Here is a 19223-nt window from a genome sequence, read left to right on the forward strand (position 1 = left end):
ATAGCCCAAAATCCTTTCAAAATCCATGGAATTTCTTTAATTAGAAGAAAAAAAATCAATTTATACAAAGGCTTAACTAGTATCTTCTGCATAATGAAGATCTTACTGGTTTGCCTTGGGTTATGCTGAAAAGGCCTACTTTGGGGCACTGAATTCTTGCAGCCTCAGGTTTGTTTAGATAAAAGAGATGTTCTCTAGCAGCTGCATGAGCAAACGAGTATCCAGTCATCCACCCTAATTTAGATTATGTAAAAGTTGGTGGGTGTCAGCAACACATTTGTCTTCTGAAGGCAATGCCTGGGTTGTACTCTGTTGGTTAGCTTGGCTGCCAGCATTCTGCTCAATCCTCCCTCTGTTGAAGACAAAATTACTTCATATCACAGGGTGTGACACAGTATGAATATTGTACAGTGATCTAAGGTGCCTCTTGCCTCAAGCAATCATGGCATTCATCCAGCTGGAGTCAAAATATATTATTTTATTTTTTAGCCATTTTTCTGCTGTCATCAATCTAAGATGCAAATGCAGTACTCTCTTTGATGAGGAAATGATCAGGATCGTAGTATTTTGAAATAGATGGGAGACTAATTAGGGTCTTTTTACACAGCATGACCATTGTGTTAGAGGTCCCCAAGAAAGCTCTAAGAGAACTGGTTTGTTTGCTTAATGCACTGTGGCATGCAGAGACACCAAAACAAGCTCTGACCAGCCCAGCACCAGATTCAGAAGCAATGCAGACAGTGGGAGCCATGCTCCAGGGCCATATGTTGGGGAGCAGCAAGGGCAGGCACTGCTCTGAAGGGAGAAGTGAGTCAGGAGCTGAGGGTAAAAACAGGCAGGCAAGAGGAACATCTTGCCAGCAAGGGGCTGTTCTGAAGGACTTGAATGGGACCAGCAGGGCAGACCAGCAGTCCAGACCATCAGACAAGGCAGGGTGGATCAAGCGAGGGAGCCAAATTCATAACAGAGGGTACATGGCCACATACAGGGACACCTGCAGTTCCTAAGAGATGGTGGCAGGGTGGTAAACACACACTAGGGCTTCTTCTAGTTTTATGGCCAGCAGCTATGAAGATCAGAAACAGGATAGAAGTTTTTCCAAAGCCAGATGTTTGCTTTAGCTAAGTTGGTTCTTAGCCCAAGCAGCCAAACCTCTTTGGGAGAGGGAAATGGGCTCAGTATATGACACAATCCCAACTCACTTGGTTAGGAAGCAGCTGTGTGCTATGCCACATTGATATACCAAGTGGATTTCTTATGGTGGTTGCAGCAGCTACTGTGGTACTGCAGCTACCTGAAAAAATGGAATCAGCTCCTTGCTTCACTGTATGCTGGAAGATGATCCCAAAGTAGAAAACTCACTAGTGGGACAGTTCTCTTTGCTCCATGTACATTATTGTTCTTCAATCAGTGTCCTACTAGCTGCAGTTTCATGACCTTGTCCAGAGTAATGGCAGTTCTTATCAAAGCTTTTTGGGAAACAAAGAGTCCTAAAAACATTCATTGACTGGTGATGCCATACAACAATCCTTGCTACTCAGGACTGCTGGCAGTGTATCTGCTCCAGAGTAGCAAGGAAGAGCTGGAGGGTGCTAGATACCAGCAGAGGACCTGGTAAGGAAACGTGTTTTAGTAGGTCTGAGTGAGTTACTGTTGAGAAGGAGGTACAGCTGCTAGGAAAGGACAAAGCTTCAGAGACTGTACTTCCCATTTTACACTCTGGGTTGAGCACTGGCTGATTATTGAGTAAGTTGCAGTCTTCTGGAACAGTCTTTCAGACAACCAGGAAGACAATTTGACCACAACTTATATCTTGATTTCAGTGCAAGTGACTAATGAGAAACCACAATATTTATTTGGTGTAAGGGAAGGTCTGTAAATATGTTCCTTTCATGAAGACCTTTTGACCTTCTCATTCAATAGGCACTGCAATATCATTCTCAAATTCTGTATTAAGTAATAATATCTGGATACAGACAACAGAAGAAAATACAAAAATACATCAGATAGCCATAAGCACCTCCAGTACTTACCACACACTATCACATGTGCTAGCTGGAAAAGACAAAGGAGAACAAGGTGACACATTACACCATACCACAGCAGGTCATTCAGCTATGTAGTGCTTGCTATTCATTGCTGTAGTTTTACAGTAGATTCCTCTTTCTTGTTGCACACACCAGTGTTAGTTCCTTTCACATTTCAGGCTTACCTCTTTCTGGTCTACTGCATCAATGCCATCTACTAGCACTCTGACAGAGCACACTGATGCCTTTGTCATGCACCTTTGGAAGCCCAGGCTGCACACAAAAATGAACTTGGTTCAGTTTTCCTTGTTGGTGTTTTTTCCTTTTATTCAGGAACTAAGCATTACGCCTGGGAATTTTTAACTGTGGAAGAAGAGAGGTGTAGAATACGTTGATTATTTCAACTAGGATTTTCCAGAAACAGATCATTTGTGACTCCTTCTGAGGGTCAGTGTATGGATTTGCAGAGTTTTTGTTCATATTTTGTTTTTAGAATATTCAATTTGGAGTCAGAAATTACTGTTGAGATGAAAGACAGTATATGATAACAATTATTATTACTCAGGCAACAGGAAATCTAATTTTATATATCCTGTTCATTGTAGCTGGAAAAATATGCATAAGTGCCTGTGACCAGCTCAGGGCTCTCTAATTACCTATTTCTCATTCTTGTGAAGGGAAAAGCCACAAGCTTTTCTGAAGTTTGGAACTGGGTGAATGGACATCACCTCTTCCAGATTCTTCTACTTCAACTACTTGAACTGGAGAGGCCTGGTAACAAAAATGAAATAAGATGGGGAAAGACATACGGAAGCAACATACCATATACCTGTTTCAGTGCAGCCTGCAGAATGTCTTCAGCTACTGCATCCACATTCAGATCCTGGACTAACACATAGTGCAAACCCTACTTTGACAGGCACCTGTATTTTTAACAAAATTGTATTAATTTACATATGTAAAAATAGAAAATTCAGTTCCCTCGTGCAATAAAACAATCATATGGTAACAAAAGCAAAAAGTTGCTTATTATTGATTTGCCCTTTTGGTGCATTCTCAGAACATTTACTTCAGTTCTTATCTACACTGTGAACCTCTGCAATTACACAGATTCTTGGTAATGGACTAGAAGAAAAAAAAAGGAATGTTGCCCTGGAGTCAACACTTGCAGATGCAGGTCTCAAGATTCTGAACTGCCACCCCACATTTTTATTTTTCAATGTAATAAATTAAAAACATTGATGTAGGCATTCATTATTATTATTTTTATTGCTCATTAAAAAGTCAGTGTATGAATTATGGCACTGTGGTGGAAAAATGCAATGTTACGGAGTGCTCTAACAGTAGGAAGTCCATTATAACATGGTTTTAAACATGAAGCATGAGCCTCAGTACGTATTTCCAAAGAAAAAGCAAGCCTTTGAGGTAAGTGGATTAATAATAATTAATTTATCTGGAATTTCAATACTAAATGAATACAGAGTGAGTGGATTTGCAAGAACCAGCCATACTTAAGACATGACAGAGTGAAACAAAGCGTTGAGAAATTGAATAGAAAATTCTATTCTTCTTTTTGACCTATACAGAGGTATTTGTTCTGCACAGTAGATGAATGTTAAACTACAACCGCGGCGCGTCAAAGGGTCGTGCATGAAGAAAACAGAAAAACAAAACCTTTTCTACATTTCCAGCCATAAAAACAAACAAACAAACACAACTATGTGCTCTGAAATTTTAAAAATAGGAATAAAAACAATTTAAGTAAAACAAAAATCACATCTCTGGGTGATTCTCCACCATGACAACGCGCTGATGCATATTAACTCTGTCCTTGGGATTAAACAAAACTACAGCACTATTCTCTAATTCAGAAGCAAACCCAAACAACTGAATGGACAGCCATGGATATTATTGCACTTGCAGCAGTGGTGCTTCAACTGGCCTGAAAACTACTTTCATTGTATTAAGAAACTGACTTTTTTCATTTTTTTTAAAACATGTGTAATCTTACTCAAAAGAGGCATTGTGAAAAGAATGGTGCCCTAATTCAAAGAGCCATAACCTTTATCAAGCAGTTTAAGCATCTCTGGCATAACACGAAGCTCTCAAAATGCCTCCAACACTTACAAAAAGTCTTAAAGAATAACATTTCCCAGAGGACGGGCGGGCAGAGTACCAAAGAAAGGAAAAACAGAGAGGGGCATTAGTTTCCCTACAAAACGATGTCTTACATCGCACGGCAGATCAGAAATAAATAAAATGAAACTTAAGAGTCCAAATATAAATCCTTGGATGATACTGCAAGAGATTACAGGCTTCATGTAACCAATGTCAGTGTATTTTGTCAAGCACAACGCAGTTACTATATACAGTACGTATGTTTATCAGGTAACGCCAACTAACAACACACTAATGGATGTTAAACAAAAATATATTAAAACAACATACTTATAAAAAACAGATGGCAACCCCTAATGACACATAGTTACATATGATGAAGTCCAGCTCTCCGAAGTCCAATAGATTGACATCTGCAAGCATCAAGGAACAGTTATCTGAGGTGTAAACAACATAATTAACAGAACTGAGTCAAGATGCAGGGGAATTAGACTATCAAAAATATCTCAAGTCCAATAATAAAACTCTCTGCAAGTGTTACCACTGCATATCTGCTGCAAGGCAACCATCAATTTGAAGGTTTTACACTGCCATATTTTTTTCAAAGGAGCTTCTACAGGACGTGCTATTTACCATGGTGTTTATGAACACAAACTATGTAACAAACATAAAGCACTTGGGTTTAGAAGCACTTATGGAAGAATCCTTGACATCTTTACAGTGCATTGTGCACACACTAGTAGGTTTCTCCTGCTTATTATGACATGGCACCTTGCTGTTCATAGCGCTTCTACGTACTAAGAAGAAAGCTTCCTTCCCAGGAAATCTGTTTGTCTGATTTGGGCAGCCACAATGCCTCTATCTTGCTTTGCTACAGTAAGGCATGTACAATGAAGGTGACAACGTTGTATCTCCACGGATGGACAAAAAGACCCAGTTCTTCCCTTTGTTTTTTGCTCTGCTTCTCTGCTCTGTGACAACTGCAGATCAGTCAGCATCCAGGTGCTCTTGTCTAGTAAGCAGAGGCTTCTCGTTTGTATCACCAATCTTTCTTCGCATCTCTTCCACTGCCTTCTGCAAAGCTGTTCGTTCCTGCTCAAGAGTGAGAATTGACTCCTTCAATTTGCCTTCATTAGTCAATAAAAGCTCTACTGTGGCTTCAAGGTTTTGGATCTTTCCATTAGCCACCTTTCACAGAAAGAGGGGAGGAAAAAAAGAAAAAAAAAGAAAAAGAAAAAAAAAGAAATTAATATCTGACTAAATACTCTCCAAAATGAAAGAAAACTATAAAGATAAAATCCAAGCATGAATGCAATTAGACCTGTATATTTTAGACAGCTACTAGCGTTCTCTGTAACAAGAAACTTCCCTCTCTACTTGATTGCTTTCAATCACAATTAAGCTTAGAATATAAGGTGACGTAGATCAAATCAGAAAGTTACTGAAGTTTGTAATTTACATACCAAAGAATGGCAGGTTAAGATAAGCCTCTGTATGGGCTAATTGTGAGACAATTTTGACCAACCACGTTTGCTGAATTCCACACTGTTTGCAAAGCAAAGACAACGTCGCCTGTTAGATGTATCCCCATTTAATCTCAGCATTGAGTCCAACAAATGCTGGACTTGGAGCAAAGGGGGAGGTTAGGATTTAGTCTGATACATAAATGGACAACATTTAACCTGCCCTTCATGTAACTACGGCAGGTTAACAAGTTCAGCCTTTAGGGGCAGAATATTGACAAATCATGACCCACATATTTTGGTCATATTTTTTCTCACATCTTCAATAGGTCATCTTTCACCACTGGAAAGGAAGGCGAGTGAGGCCCACCTTCAAGACAAAGGGGCTGCAACACTACAGATAGTCAAGTTTTTCACTCTGATGTCAGGTGCTGAGTTGCCAGCACTGAAGCGGAGATGACTGTTGTAAAAACAAACAAACAAAAACCACTTAGGACTGCAAAGCCTTTAGGCATGGGAACAGGGTGGAAAATCTCCTGATGCAGCTACACATAGGACATCTATCTCATCTTGAATCTGATCCCAAAAATCCTTTTCTCCTCTGTGTTATGTTCAACAATGTCTTCATCTATGTGTCTGAAGCTTTACAAAAATGTCTTGCAGAGCAGTTTCTCTTTTGACATCTGTAAGATTCATCTTACAACCTGTAACAGTTTCAGATCTTGCATGGTCAGAATTTGCGTTTTAAGAAGATTTTTGTTAAGAGACGAAATCTAGGTCTGTGCTGTCAGCTAGCCTTAGTCATTGTACAAGCTGCCAATGTCTGAGAAATCTATACTCCTTTCACCTATGAATTTATGGAGTCTATATCATTTACAGTAATCAAGAGCTTTGAAGCTATTAGTATAGCATATTATCTGTTTTTTTTAACATTGAAGTCCCTTTTTTCAATCAAATTAACTCCATGGTCAGAAGACTTATAACAAATATCCTGTTATAAAGCAGTCAGAAGGCTGCCTTCTTGAGCAGTTAAACAAAGGAAAAGCACTACAGAGACCAGGTGGTTACTGCCTCTAAAAAGGCTGTGGATTGAATGGGCACAGAACACATACTAGACATTATTATTTCACATATTATCTAAGTCAAGTGAATAACAGTTTTTCAATAAATAAAGAAAACCAACAACCCCCCCCACATTTTTGCAAGAAAGACCGTGTCTTTACAGATAATATATACCACAGATGACACAGCTCCAATTCATGACAAGGGCATTAACTTTTCATTTGTAATAGGCAGCTGTAATAAAGCAGTGACTGAAAAACGTAAAAATGAAGTTGAGAAAGCACCATGTGTATTTTTAATCATCTCCTATAGCTATGATTTTAATTACAAGAGAAGTGAGTGCAGTGATTCAACTTTTCACTAATCGCAAGCACGTGCTCTGCCCACTCCCCATTCTGAGAATTATTTCTGCATTTAAGCTTTAAATGCTAAACCAAATAAAACCTCAAGTTGCTAAGCTTTTAAGTCACTAGACCAAACAGCAGTCTCTTCTGTGCCTTACTGTAGGATGATCTCTTCTGGAAAAAAAAAAAACAGATAAATAAGAATGTTAATTAACTATGAATATAAACTGTACCTGCAGTTCTTCCAGGAGTTCAAAGTTCTGTTTGCGCAAGCTACTGTTTGCCTTTTCTAACTTATCCAGTCTCTGATTGTCATTCAAAGATGAATCTATAAGCTCATCCTGAAGCACATGGTATTCAACTTCATAAGCTTGCAGCTGCTTGGCAATATCCATTTCAAACACCTGTTGTATATGAAAACATAATTAAGTGCTATGCAGATCAAAACTATAGCTCATTTGATGCCTTCAAACACACAGATCAACACACGGGTATTGAATTGTTGCATTAAAAAAAAAAAAGGACAATTCTGGCATTAGCATTTCCTACCCTGGAGATGGCAAGATTGAGGCAAAACACTGGCACTGGATCTGGACTCAATTTAAAACTTTGGTACTGATTCAGTCCTTCAGCAAAATCACTTACATTGAAGTTTTCAAGAAGTGCAGAATTTATATGGCACTGCCTTTCCTAGCTTGCAAATTTTATGCATCTGAGTTTGGCATGAACTCTCACAGATATATGCAGAATTAGATGTCACTTCCAGAAAGTGCAGTCCAAACTCCTGGGCCACACATACAAGTCTAAGAGCTTTCCTGTAGCACGGCTTCAAATGAAAACCAGCAGACATTGCTAGGCTTATTTATGGTTTACAGAGAGACTGAAAGAAGATGAAATTATCTATCCTTATACAAACACACTTCATTTAAACATCATGTATTGTCAAAGTACATTATTATCGTTAACTGTGAATCACTGACATGAGTGCTCAATGTTATACATGAGCATTAAGAAAACCTTGTATTTTAAAAGCAGATAAAGAAACTGAGGCACACAGAGAGACCTAAAGGAAAACAAAACAAAAACCAATCAATTATCTCCTTTGGAAGCAGTGAAAAAGCAGCTTAATGAAAAGGACAAGTGGCCAACTACAGAACACAGAAGAAACAAATCTAAAGGTGATTTTAAAATGCCTCTTGAAAATAGCTCAAGATTAGAAACTCATGACTTAGTATTTATTTGTAAACCTCTTCTAATTTATTCCTCCTAGAGGTAAAAAAAATCTTACATATCTGATGAAATATCAACAATTATTACCTATTTTATTCACTGCATTACCTACAACACATTATTTATAGTTAAATAAACCATCAGGATTATGAACCGTTCGTAACGTCTGTTATATGTGCTAATAAAAATATTCTCAAGTAGTTGTATAGCAGAAGAAATACAAATCCAAACACTGAAGACAGAGTTTTAATCTGGGTTTGGCTATACATGCGGAGCTCTGATTTGCTGTATGATCTGAGCATCTCTGGAGAAAACACACTGCTGAAATTTGAAAAAGAAACCAAAGTTCAGCAGGGAAACCGTTAGTTCCTCTCATTGCCTCTACTGCTTCCAGCCTTTCTGCTTTTGAGAAGGGAGGGAAATCCCTGTCATCATATCCAGAGTATCAAATCTGAAAGGGGTGAAAAATGAGGCAAATCAAAAGCTTGACTTGAAAGCTAACTAACTGAAGGCAAGCTGTGACACACACTGAAGGCCAGGCTGCAGAAGGGGTAAGGAGCTGTATATGGACTGCAGGGCATGTCAACCTGCCGCTCTCTTCAAAGCCAGCCCTGATCAAAGAACGAGAATGGCTCTGCCTTATGCTTACTTCTGCCTGCCCACTTTTAAATTTAGAGCAGCCAGAGATGCCTGAACAGAGAGCATCTTGCTGTCCTCCTGCTCAAAGCCAGTGGCTTCCTGCAGGCCACCTTAGCACTGACTGTGAGTCTTTGTAGAGCTGTGCACTCTGGGCTTTAAGCACGATAGATAATATATACTTCTGTTTACCCACTACAAATCTCCCACTTTCTTTCCCCTTTTGTTTCAATTCACATATATATAGTCTTGGAGCCATCTGCTAGCTTAGCAATATTGCATAATTCTCCCAGTCTGCTATTTAAAAAAAAAAAAGGCACAGGGATTCCCAGATTTTGCTGTCTGTAATCACTGTCTATGATAATAGGCCACACTGCCTTAGGTTCTTCAGGGCGAAGTACGAAGCCGCTGCTGCAACATATCAAGACAGCACTATAAAAGCCAAAATAGACAAAGTCAATGCAGGGAGGCCTCTAGTTCTGTAAAACCCAAGTCAACATTTTTAAGGCTCTTGTAAGTCAACTTCTGCTCCTGAAATTAGATTTGGAAAGCAATATTATTTGGAGACAAATACAAACCCCAGACTCTCAATTTCATTAAACGCTTCATAAAGTGACCGTAACCAATGCATATATATAAGAATACAGGGGTACAATACAAGTCATACACTTCCAAAGTTTTTTAGCATCTTCAGAACTACAATTACAGAATTCTTCTCAGCTGGAAGTAACACAATACACTGCTGTGAATTTTCTGCCAAGAATTTGTTAAAAAAGAATATTATTTCTTTGCATATTACTCATACATTCAAGTTCTTTCATACCTGACTAATTGTCTTTTCCATCTGTACCAAACCCAAGTTGGGGAGCGTGTTTTTAATAAAATCAACAATAGTTTCTAGGTTCTCATGCTGCAGAATCAAGGGCTTGTGGCTTCCCAAAAGGCTTAAGGCCACTTTAAATATAGCCTCTGATCCTTGAAGGAAAAGCATATCTGTGAAAACAAAGGAAAAAATAGAGCACATAAGTAAGCCCATCTTTTGACAAGAATATTAAAACAATAAAATGTCCAAGAACAACAATTTCTCTTAAGGGTGATCTGGAGGGTAGATATACTCTGCCGGACACGTATGTTTATTACTGAGGTTATGGGTTTAGATTTCTTGCAGAATCCCAACTATGGCTGTGAATAGCACACTTGACTAACATAATCAACTATTTCATTTGTTCAGCGAGTTTTCATCCAACAAATCCAACTCAGATTTAAGCAAAGAACACAAAATAAGCCAGGTAGTGAAGTTTGGCAGTTACACTACTTTTTGTGCATTTAGTAGCTCTGTGGGCTTTTTACTTTTGAGATGCTTGTGGGAATAAAGAAATAAACTAAAAACTGTGGAATTTACTGCTAAGTCTGCAGCTCTGCAGTTAAATGGAACTCTGCTCTCAGTGCCATTTCAGATCCTAACAGAACAGGCAGAAACTACATCCAAAGACACAGCTGAAGATCTGAAGCTCTGTTCTTTTCTGATCTGGTGGATAAAGCTACACAATCTCAGTAAGACAGCATTGAGGCACGTGAAGATAAACACGCATTTTCCAGCAGCATCGAGTTTCATGTGCATGTGCTTATTTTTAGTGGGTGTCTCAACCACTTGCATTAATATTCTAATAGCTACAGGAATAAGTACCCTGAAATCTTAGTAATACAGCTTAAGCGTTAACATTGCAGGTGGCCCTGCAGTGACAGCACCCTGGCATACATTCAAGCACAATGAAGCCACAGTACATAGTGACCTTTCAATGCAACTTCCTTTCTTTTCTTTTCTTTTCCTTTACAAACTTCCTATGTCTTTAAAGAGGCAAGATATAGAAGACTGCAATCAAAGCATTAGACAAGAAACAAATCCACGTGACTCCACCAATTATATGCTCACAGTATAAACAGTGTTGTCCTGCATCTGACTTTCCTGCTACTAGAACTCAGAATCTTCTATTGGTCTTATTGAAAGATTCATTATGAGCCAAAGTATATAACACACAAAACAGCACTGGTGGATACATCTTTATTATGCTTGACTTTCATTAGATTCTGTTCAGAACTGTTGAAAGCTGTACAGATAATTAAAAAGTAAAATTCAGTTTTTCTGTTTGACTCATAAGACAGTCTTCTAGTTAACCTCTTTCTTGCCCACTGCTTTTACTTGTAAGGAAAAGGAAGATCATGTAGTTTTATTCTGCATTTCCTATACATGTTTTTATTTAGAAAGGGCTTTTCTCCCGCTCTTTCCCTTCCCTGTATTTGAAGCTGTGGATGAAGTAGCTGAGAATCACCAAGTAAGATGATGACACAACACACTGTGTACCTTTACGACTTAAAAAACTTAAGAAAAACCACATGACAGTGGAAACGACTACTAGCAAAATCATAGGTTTCTCTGATACAGTAAAGAACATCTGAAAACACTAACGGCCATTCTTCATAAAAGCAACCTTTCTCTTTCCAAATTTGTATCAGAATGAAATTTCAACCCGCTACCCTGCTCTTTCACATTTAAGATGTTGAAACAGTAACTCATTTCACTTCTCTTTCTCAGTGGTTGAAAAAGAAAAGTACAATTAATAACTAATCATAAACCTTGCACTCTGCTGCTACTCATTCTAGAAGCTGCATACATTTTTTCAACTAATTCAATGTAAGCCAGGAATGATTGGAAAGGGATAACAGAGTAGGAATCTGCCTCAATTGTCTGATGAAATTGGAAATGATGTGAAAATGTCTTATAAGGAAAGCTGTATGTTTTGACACGGAATGCTAGAAAACAGCTAAGAAACACAAAGAGAAAACAGAGCAGAGAATAATGCGTATTTGTGATTCAGCACCTGCCCCACAAAGACATGGAGTTTAACTCAAGGTGACCTGAAAGTTGTTAACGAATGTCTGTATGAGCTGAGCTGGTAATACAGAGCTGAAATCCTTCTCTCATTTAAAATAGAAAGTACTTAACAAAGACCCATTTGTTATCCACTCCCCACACTTCCTGTTCAGTGGGCTGCCAGCCAACGCCAGCACAGTGAAGGTACCAAATTAATGTCAGTGTGACTGGCAGCCTAGAGGATTTAAAATTTAAGTTTTATCTATAATCTTGGAATAAAATAAACATCACTTTTACCAAGTCTCCTCTTTTAATAAGTAAATACAGGTATTGAAGAATACATCTTTGTTATGCTGTACTTTCATTAGATTGAGCACAGGAGAAGTGTTGAAAGTTGTACAGATAATTAAAAAGTAAAAAGCAGTTTTTCTGTTTGACTCATAAATCTGTCCTTAGATTAACCTCTTTCTTGCCCACTGCTCTCACAGATTACTTGTGAAACACTTGCAAAAATATGCTTTATAAAAAGACAAAGGAAGTATTCTGTCACAACTGTATAAGTAGCAGCAGGGCTTCAAACATCAAGGGTTCAAAGAACATGTTAGAAAATGGCAGCGTGCTCTAAGTCTTCATAGCCTACAGATGAGTTACTCTGACATTAAAAGGACACATTAATCTCAAGAGGTCAAATCAGCGAACAATGAAAATGTACTTAAGTTCTTCAAAAGTCTACGAACACAGGGGTCAGAACTGGCCGAATCCTAATTTGCCATAATGCTTACAGCAGCCACTAATAAAGTGACAGCTTTAGTCTTTTTCAGGTTTGCAGTTGCTTATTTCAGTCTTTAACATGGATGAAGATGAGATTTTACTTTCCAGTGTAAAATAATGTCCACCACTCTTTATTTATATATAATTCCAGTAAACACTGTTTCAAGACAGATATTCCTACATACTTTCAGACATTAAAAACCTGCAAGTGTTGGTCATGCTGTACTTCCTCTCCAACAAACATTTGAGATTTAGGTGACAGTTTAAATCACACATACTTTTCTGTTCTTGACCTAAATCCACACATCGTGTATCTTTGCCTTCTATTCTAATGCAAAATCTTGCTTTTGAAAGCTCTAAAAGGCAGAAATCCAAACATACTAGATAAACAAGGCACTTTTATAACCTTCATTGCAGTCAACAGTCCAACTAGAAGACTGTTACTGTCCTGTACAATATTCATAGAATCATAGAATCGCTAAGGTTGGAAAAGACCCACAGGATCACCCAGTCCAACCATTCACCCATCACCAATGGTTCTCGCTAAACCATGTCCCTCAACACAACATCCAAACGCTCTTTGAACACCACCAGGCTCGGTGACTCCACCACCTCTCTGGGCAGCCCATTCCAGTGCCTGACCATCCTTTCCTATTGTGATAGGTTCACAGAATACTGTGAAAGGTGAACTGATGATAATTTCAGTACATGACACTTGCATACAATTTATTTAATTCTTAAGGATTATTATTGACCGTAGGTTAACTTCCATTGACAGCTATCTACTTGGAACTGTTTCACAAAATAAAAATAAATAAAAATAAAAATGAATGAAAAAATAAGGCAAAATGCTATTACTGTTTTCCCTGGAGATAAGATGCTAATGACAGGACATGTAGTTCTGCTTAGTATATATTATCCTTATCACTGTGATTTCTTTTAACACTACTTGTGGCATGACCAGAAAGAGGACTGGATTGCTGTTGGCTCATCTCAGAATCTGCATTTATTTTATTTATGTGGTAAATGATACTGTAGCTTTCAAAGACATTAAAGTGTCAACATTAATCCCTGTGTAGTTACATCTCTTAAGTGAGACTAAGGAAAAAGCAAATGAATTCCTATTAGAAGACAGAAAACAGAAGGAGAGTTCCAATCTGTCCTGCTTATCATGGAAGATACAGTACCACATAATGCAATGGGGAAAAACAAAGAACAAAAAAGAAAATAAAGCACTTTCTCAATCCTAATCAATCTATGGAATGCATCCGTAAGAAAGCATCAAGGTGAAATCTTCATGTGAATTTATTTAAAAATAAAAAAGATCACTACTTCTACAGATTCCAAAAAATAGTAACAGAAGTAACTTCAGAGCCTAAACACTGTGTGCTTCATAACATTTTCCAGTTTTTGCAAAGTAAGGAGATTATCCCTCCGGATAGAAGTGCAAGGACAACCAACAGGAGTTTAAAAGCTCTACGCTTCCACAGAGTAAATCCATGATTAAACTGTAAGGGTCATCTCTGTGTATGTTTTAGAAACATAACCTTCAAAATCATTTCCCAGTTACAGTGTTGGAAACAGTGATAATGGAATAAATGGAGACATTTCTCAGATGATGCCTCGTGTACATCTCTTTTCAGCTTGCAACTAAAGTAACTCTAGGCATTTAAGTGGTATTGTCATGCCACTATGCTTTAATAGCAACAAATTTAACATTCTCTCTACAGGTGATTGCAGGGTGGAAAAAGGTAGCAATGAGAACGAAATGTGGGACTGTTTGGAACTGTTCTATGTTCTTCTCTCTCCTATTTTACTGCAAACACTACATGCTCTGGAGGATGACTTTCTATTGATGAACAGAAGGACAAAACGAAAGTAAATACTCCTCCTGGATGTCTGGAACAGGTTGGATGATACACTGTTCCTCATAGCAGGGTTCCAAATACAAGGTGTCAAGAAGAACATATTGAAATTTCATGAAGAATTACCAAATACTCTTGCGACAAATCCCAGGGGAAACTGTGAGGCAAACATGGTGAGAAACCAGGGAGCAGCATAGAGGCTGGGGCCAATCTCATGTTCCTCAAGGTGGTTATAGAGGTCTCGATGGTAGTCATGAAGAAGTCGGGACAGTTGATACATCTGGATCTGCATGAAGAAGAAAGACTAAAGCTAAATATGGTTTAACAGTCATATCAGCTAAGTCCACGCTTCATCATCTTACTAGAAACAGTCAAAGGTATTTGTCAGCTGATGTTTGGACTGATTTTTGTGAAGAAAAGAAATACTCACATAGAAGACCAAGGATGGGTCACCCATGAGCCTACAACATACTCATTTAAATCTCGATAAAAACATATACCAGTATTCTTGCTGATTATGGCTTTCATAGATTTCCCAGTAGCTCATTTTAATTTGAAACTACTGCATTTAAGATGATCCATTCTTTTTCCAGATCATCACCTTCATTTTTGAGAAATGAATTTAAGGTCAAGTCCAGACGTTGACAATGCTATCTATATTGTTTTATTGTGACTTATCATCAGTATTCTTGTGTTAGAAAAATAGAAATTATACCTGTAGAATTGTCATGTCAGGACGATACTGTTTTCTTAGCCCCACATCGAACATGAGAAACTTCAGCATTTTAAAAGCATCTTCTTCACTCATATGAAGTAGTAGAACTCCTGCTACAAAACTAAGTCCCTGGCAATATCCTACTTCCTGGTCCAGAAGGGAATAGGCCTTCAAAATATTGTAGAGTGACAGCTGCCCAGCTCCCAGCTGTGCTGAGAAGTACGGATGTGTTGGAAATGTGCGTCCTGTGAACACAGTTAAGGATACGTTAAAAAATGGAAAACAACAACAACAACAGAAAAACAACCAACCAAACAAACAACAAAAAAAATCAGACTGCAGCCTTTCATCCCAGAATCCATCTGTGGTGCCATTCAGAATCTGACGAAGCACAATCCTGTGCAATCTGCTCTAGGGTAGGGCACCGGACCAGATGATCTCAAGAGGTCCCCTTCCAACCTCAGTCACTCTGTGATATTGCAGTTCCAAAAGAACATTTAACAGCCTCAACTGTACAGATATTTTTGAAAATGTTTCCAGAAGACAGTATTTCTTTTTTCCTAGTCTCCTCCTATCAGATTTCCCCTGCTACATACCTGAACTGAGAGGAAATTTGAATATGCCTTTTGTTCTAGTATTAAGTGGAGCATGTTTTTCAGTTGCCCACTTGTTAAATACCACCCCACCCCTTAGCTCCTGGAATGCTGCTGTGCTGACAGATAACATCGGAGCTCCCATTTCAACGAGACAAAGCCTGGGGCAGAGTCCTTCTGCCATCTGGTAGCTGCTGAGGCCTGTCACACACCACTCCAGCTTGCAATTTCTGACCAGGTCTCCCTAGGCCAGGCCCCGTCACATAACTGAATATTGGTGAATCAAAGTTTTTAGCTTCCACTTGTACTGGGAACTTTCATTCCTTTGCCTTCTCTGCCATAATGATGAGTTATTGCAACACAATATAAAGACAGATCTGTGCTGCCATGCTCATGTGGCAAAGTGCCTTTCAAACAAGTCACAAACAAAAACCATATGTTGAGCAAGAATAGAAAAGCTAAGAAATTCACAAAGCAGTAAATGGAGGGATCAAAGTGCTAAACTCACAAGCAGATTTGTTTCTGAGTGCCCTGGCTTTAACTTACCCATGATTTTTAACTTTTAGTTAGGAGTAAACAATTTCTGGTTCTGCCGAAAAGAGGCTGAAATGAACTCTGGTACCTCAAGAGTGCTGCTATCTACTACTTCATTTCTGGCCTATAATAAAACAAAATATAATTTTCTACTGTGTTCAGCAAACACCCAGTGATGAGTATGGAAATGTCCTACACTGATAGCATCCGAAGGTCAGTTTTCTCTAAGCTGGTGAAAAAATAAACCATTTACTGAACACAAACTTAGCGTTCAGAACCTGAAATCCCCACTGAGTGCAGCAGGTAGGGCCAGAGAAGGAAACGGACAAAAAGCCAGACAAAAAAAGAAAGTGCCATGGAACTGTGGCTTTGCTCTTGTGCATGTAGTAAAGCAGCACGGTAACAACATAAACTGGGGCAGGAGAATGGCTGCTGTACTTTAAATCTGCATCTCGATGCTCCTCATTCTCAGGAATCAGTATTTATACATGAAAACACATCAGTTCAACTAAGCACAAGCAATACTATTACAGCTTAGCATCTTACTGCATTAGCAAGACATTTTGGGGTTAATTTGTGAAAGCTTTTAAAATATTATAACCACAGGTAGCAAGAATGTTGGTTCTTCTCTCCAGGCAGATGTGCATGTGTTCAGATGGATTCTTGAGGATCTATTTAAAAGAAACACTTCTGATTGCCTGAAGAAACAGAAGCCAAAAAGCAAATTCCTTCTAGCTGCCTATCCATTTATGCTGCACAGCACTACTCTATTTCAATGTGTGTCACTAAAGCTTTCAGTTTCCTAGTTCAATCTTACTGTAATAGCAGGAGCCCATCCTTCCCCCCACGACTGGGCTAGCAAATAGCTCCCCCACAAAAACAGTACTTTGCAGGAAAACAACCACTGATTTGCACACAGTCACTTGTCTCTACAAGCAGAGCCCAGGAGAGAAAGTATTTGTGTGAAAGAAAGAGCTAAGAATTATTTGTGTGTATAACCACACGGAAAACAGGAACAGCTTGCTGAGCCAGCCCCAGGCTGTGATGTAATAAACCTACCCTCAGGCTGCTGCCTGTGCTTCCTGCTGTCTGTTATCCCACTTCTCTCCCCTGTGTCATCTCTGGCAGGCAACAGACTCTACTCTACTCAGTCAAGTCACTGACTCGGCACAGAACTGTTCACCTCTTACTATGGCACCTCAATGTGAATCCCAACATATTATGTTGCCAAGGGGTATTGAAACCACATACGCTGACTAATAGGTACTTGCTAGCAAATGATCTACAATTGCACATAAATGTCTAACACAAAAAAACACCAAAAATCAAATGTGTCTACGTGTCTGGCATTGTGCAATCCAGGGGAATTCCTAGAATCTGTGTGACCAAATCTGGAGGGAAACAACACCTGCATGCACTGGCAGTCACCTATTCCTAGCTGGCCACTTAAGGCCCCCCACAGCGTCACAGCCTTCCCAGTGCCATTCCTAAGCCTGGCAAGTTGCTCAAATACAGAGAAGTGAAGGTGATGTCAGTGGTCACTCTCCCCACCTCAGCCTACACCAGTTGTGGCAGAACAGGCGAGGTTCTGCTATGTTTTTGTTTTGTATGCACTGACTTCGTATTTCAACTTACTTTAGCAAATGTTGCAAAACACCATCTGAAAGAGGAAGAAAATATTCTCATGTACTTTGTAAAGCTTACTTCACCATCTGAACTCCAGAAATCTTCTCACAGTTCAGTACATGTGGAAAACTGTCTGCATATAGTGTTATTAAGAAGTAGGTGCCCCTGAACGTTCCTGAGAATAAATGACCTCTCACCAGGCAGTTCTTCTATGTGGAAGAAAGGGTGTGCGACCTTATTTGAACTCAAATACTATTTGAATACAGCTGCAAAGAACAGAAGTATGACAGAACAACTCTGTATGACGTCTTTAGAGAAAAGACAACGTGCGTTAATCATTCGGATCAAACAAAGCACAGATCTTCTATAATTTTTATCATCCTATCACATGATATTAAGCTGGTTGCAGTACATGAATTTCCCAGTGACACAGCTTTTTCATGGTAAATTCATTTATTCAAACTTAATTATTGCTCCATGCAGTCCTCAGACTCAAACCATAAACCCTGTAAAACAACACTATGTAAACTCTATCATGTTCTGGAAGAAAAGATTACTTCTTTCCTTTAATTTGAAAGAGTGCTATGAACAGGGTAGATCATGGAATCTCACATGCAAGTGATGGCATCCTCAGGGAAAAAACCCTCTTTTTTGTTGTCTTGGTTTCCAAGACAATAAACTGAATCGAAATATCCAAAGGAGAAGAGGACAGTATCTATCTATCCATATGTGTACACATACATCTCCATGACTGTATATTCAAATGGACAACCTATGGATTGGCTGTAAAAATGTCCAATTCAGCCATACGCCAGTGAGGTGTTATTAACTTGCATCAGATGAGTTTCTTTCAAGCACAAATACTTTTGCAAAGGTAAAGGTTAGACATGTGAACATATGAGTCAACAACTGCATAATTTTGAACAATTACTGTCACATTAGAAATCCTTTAATGACTGCAGGAGAGTTCACAGAATTCTTAACCCAGCTGAGGAGCAGCCATGTGCAGTCTGCTGCCTGGGGGCATAGATCTGTCTGAAGCCGACCTACAAGACACTTAATTTAAAAGTCTTGGTTCCTGATCACTCTCTACTACATTCAGTGGAGAACAGCGTGTGTGCCCCCACAGACCAATTCACTGTCCTAACTTAGGAGCAAGTTGCTGCTTGAAGTTAGGCAGTGGGAACACCCTGCTGACATCTGCTTTAAAAAGAGCTTTTGAGCTATTCATAATTGTTTTAATACAGTAAAAATAGCAGTTACTATCATCTACCCACTAAAAAAAATAAAATTTCTGCATTATTTCAAGGGTATTTAAGAGAGACAGTAAATGCTGGGTATCACAAAAGAATAGCACCTATTATTCA

At 38.8% G+C, this 19223-nt stretch overlaps 1 protein-coding gene across 14 annotated transcripts in view; it reads right to left on the minus strand.

Annotated features, from left to right (window-relative positions):
• Nucleotides 1-3271: 3271 nt before the first annotated feature.
• The window catches only part of TBC1D1 (TBC1 domain family member 1), a 96082-nt gene continuing 80130 nt past the window's right edge, over nucleotides 3272-19223 (minus strand). For all 14 annotated transcript variants that reach the window (XM_046940285.1, XM_046940287.1, XM_046940286.1 and 11 more), the window contains 5 exons: nucleotides 15104-15348; nucleotides 14515-14674; nucleotides 9704-9873; nucleotides 7248-7418; nucleotides 3272-5333 (listed from right to left, as the gene is read on the minus strand). In XM_046940285.1, coding sequence (XP_046796241.1) covers nucleotides 5133-5333; nucleotides 7248-7418; nucleotides 9704-9873; nucleotides 14515-14674; nucleotides 15104-15348 — 947 coding nt within the window. In that variant the 3' untranslated portion in view covers nucleotides 3272-5132. The remainder of the gene's footprint in view (nucleotides 5334-7247; nucleotides 7419-9703; nucleotides 9874-14514; nucleotides 14675-15103; nucleotides 15349-19223) is intronic.

The sequence above is a fragment of the Gallus gallus genome, chromosome 4 (genome assembly GCF_016699485.2).
Source record: "Gallus gallus isolate bGalGal1 chromosome 4, bGalGal1.mat.broiler.GRCg7b, whole genome shotgun sequence".
Lineage (NCBI taxonomy): Eukaryota > Metazoa > Chordata > Aves > Galliformes > Phasianidae > Gallus > Gallus gallus.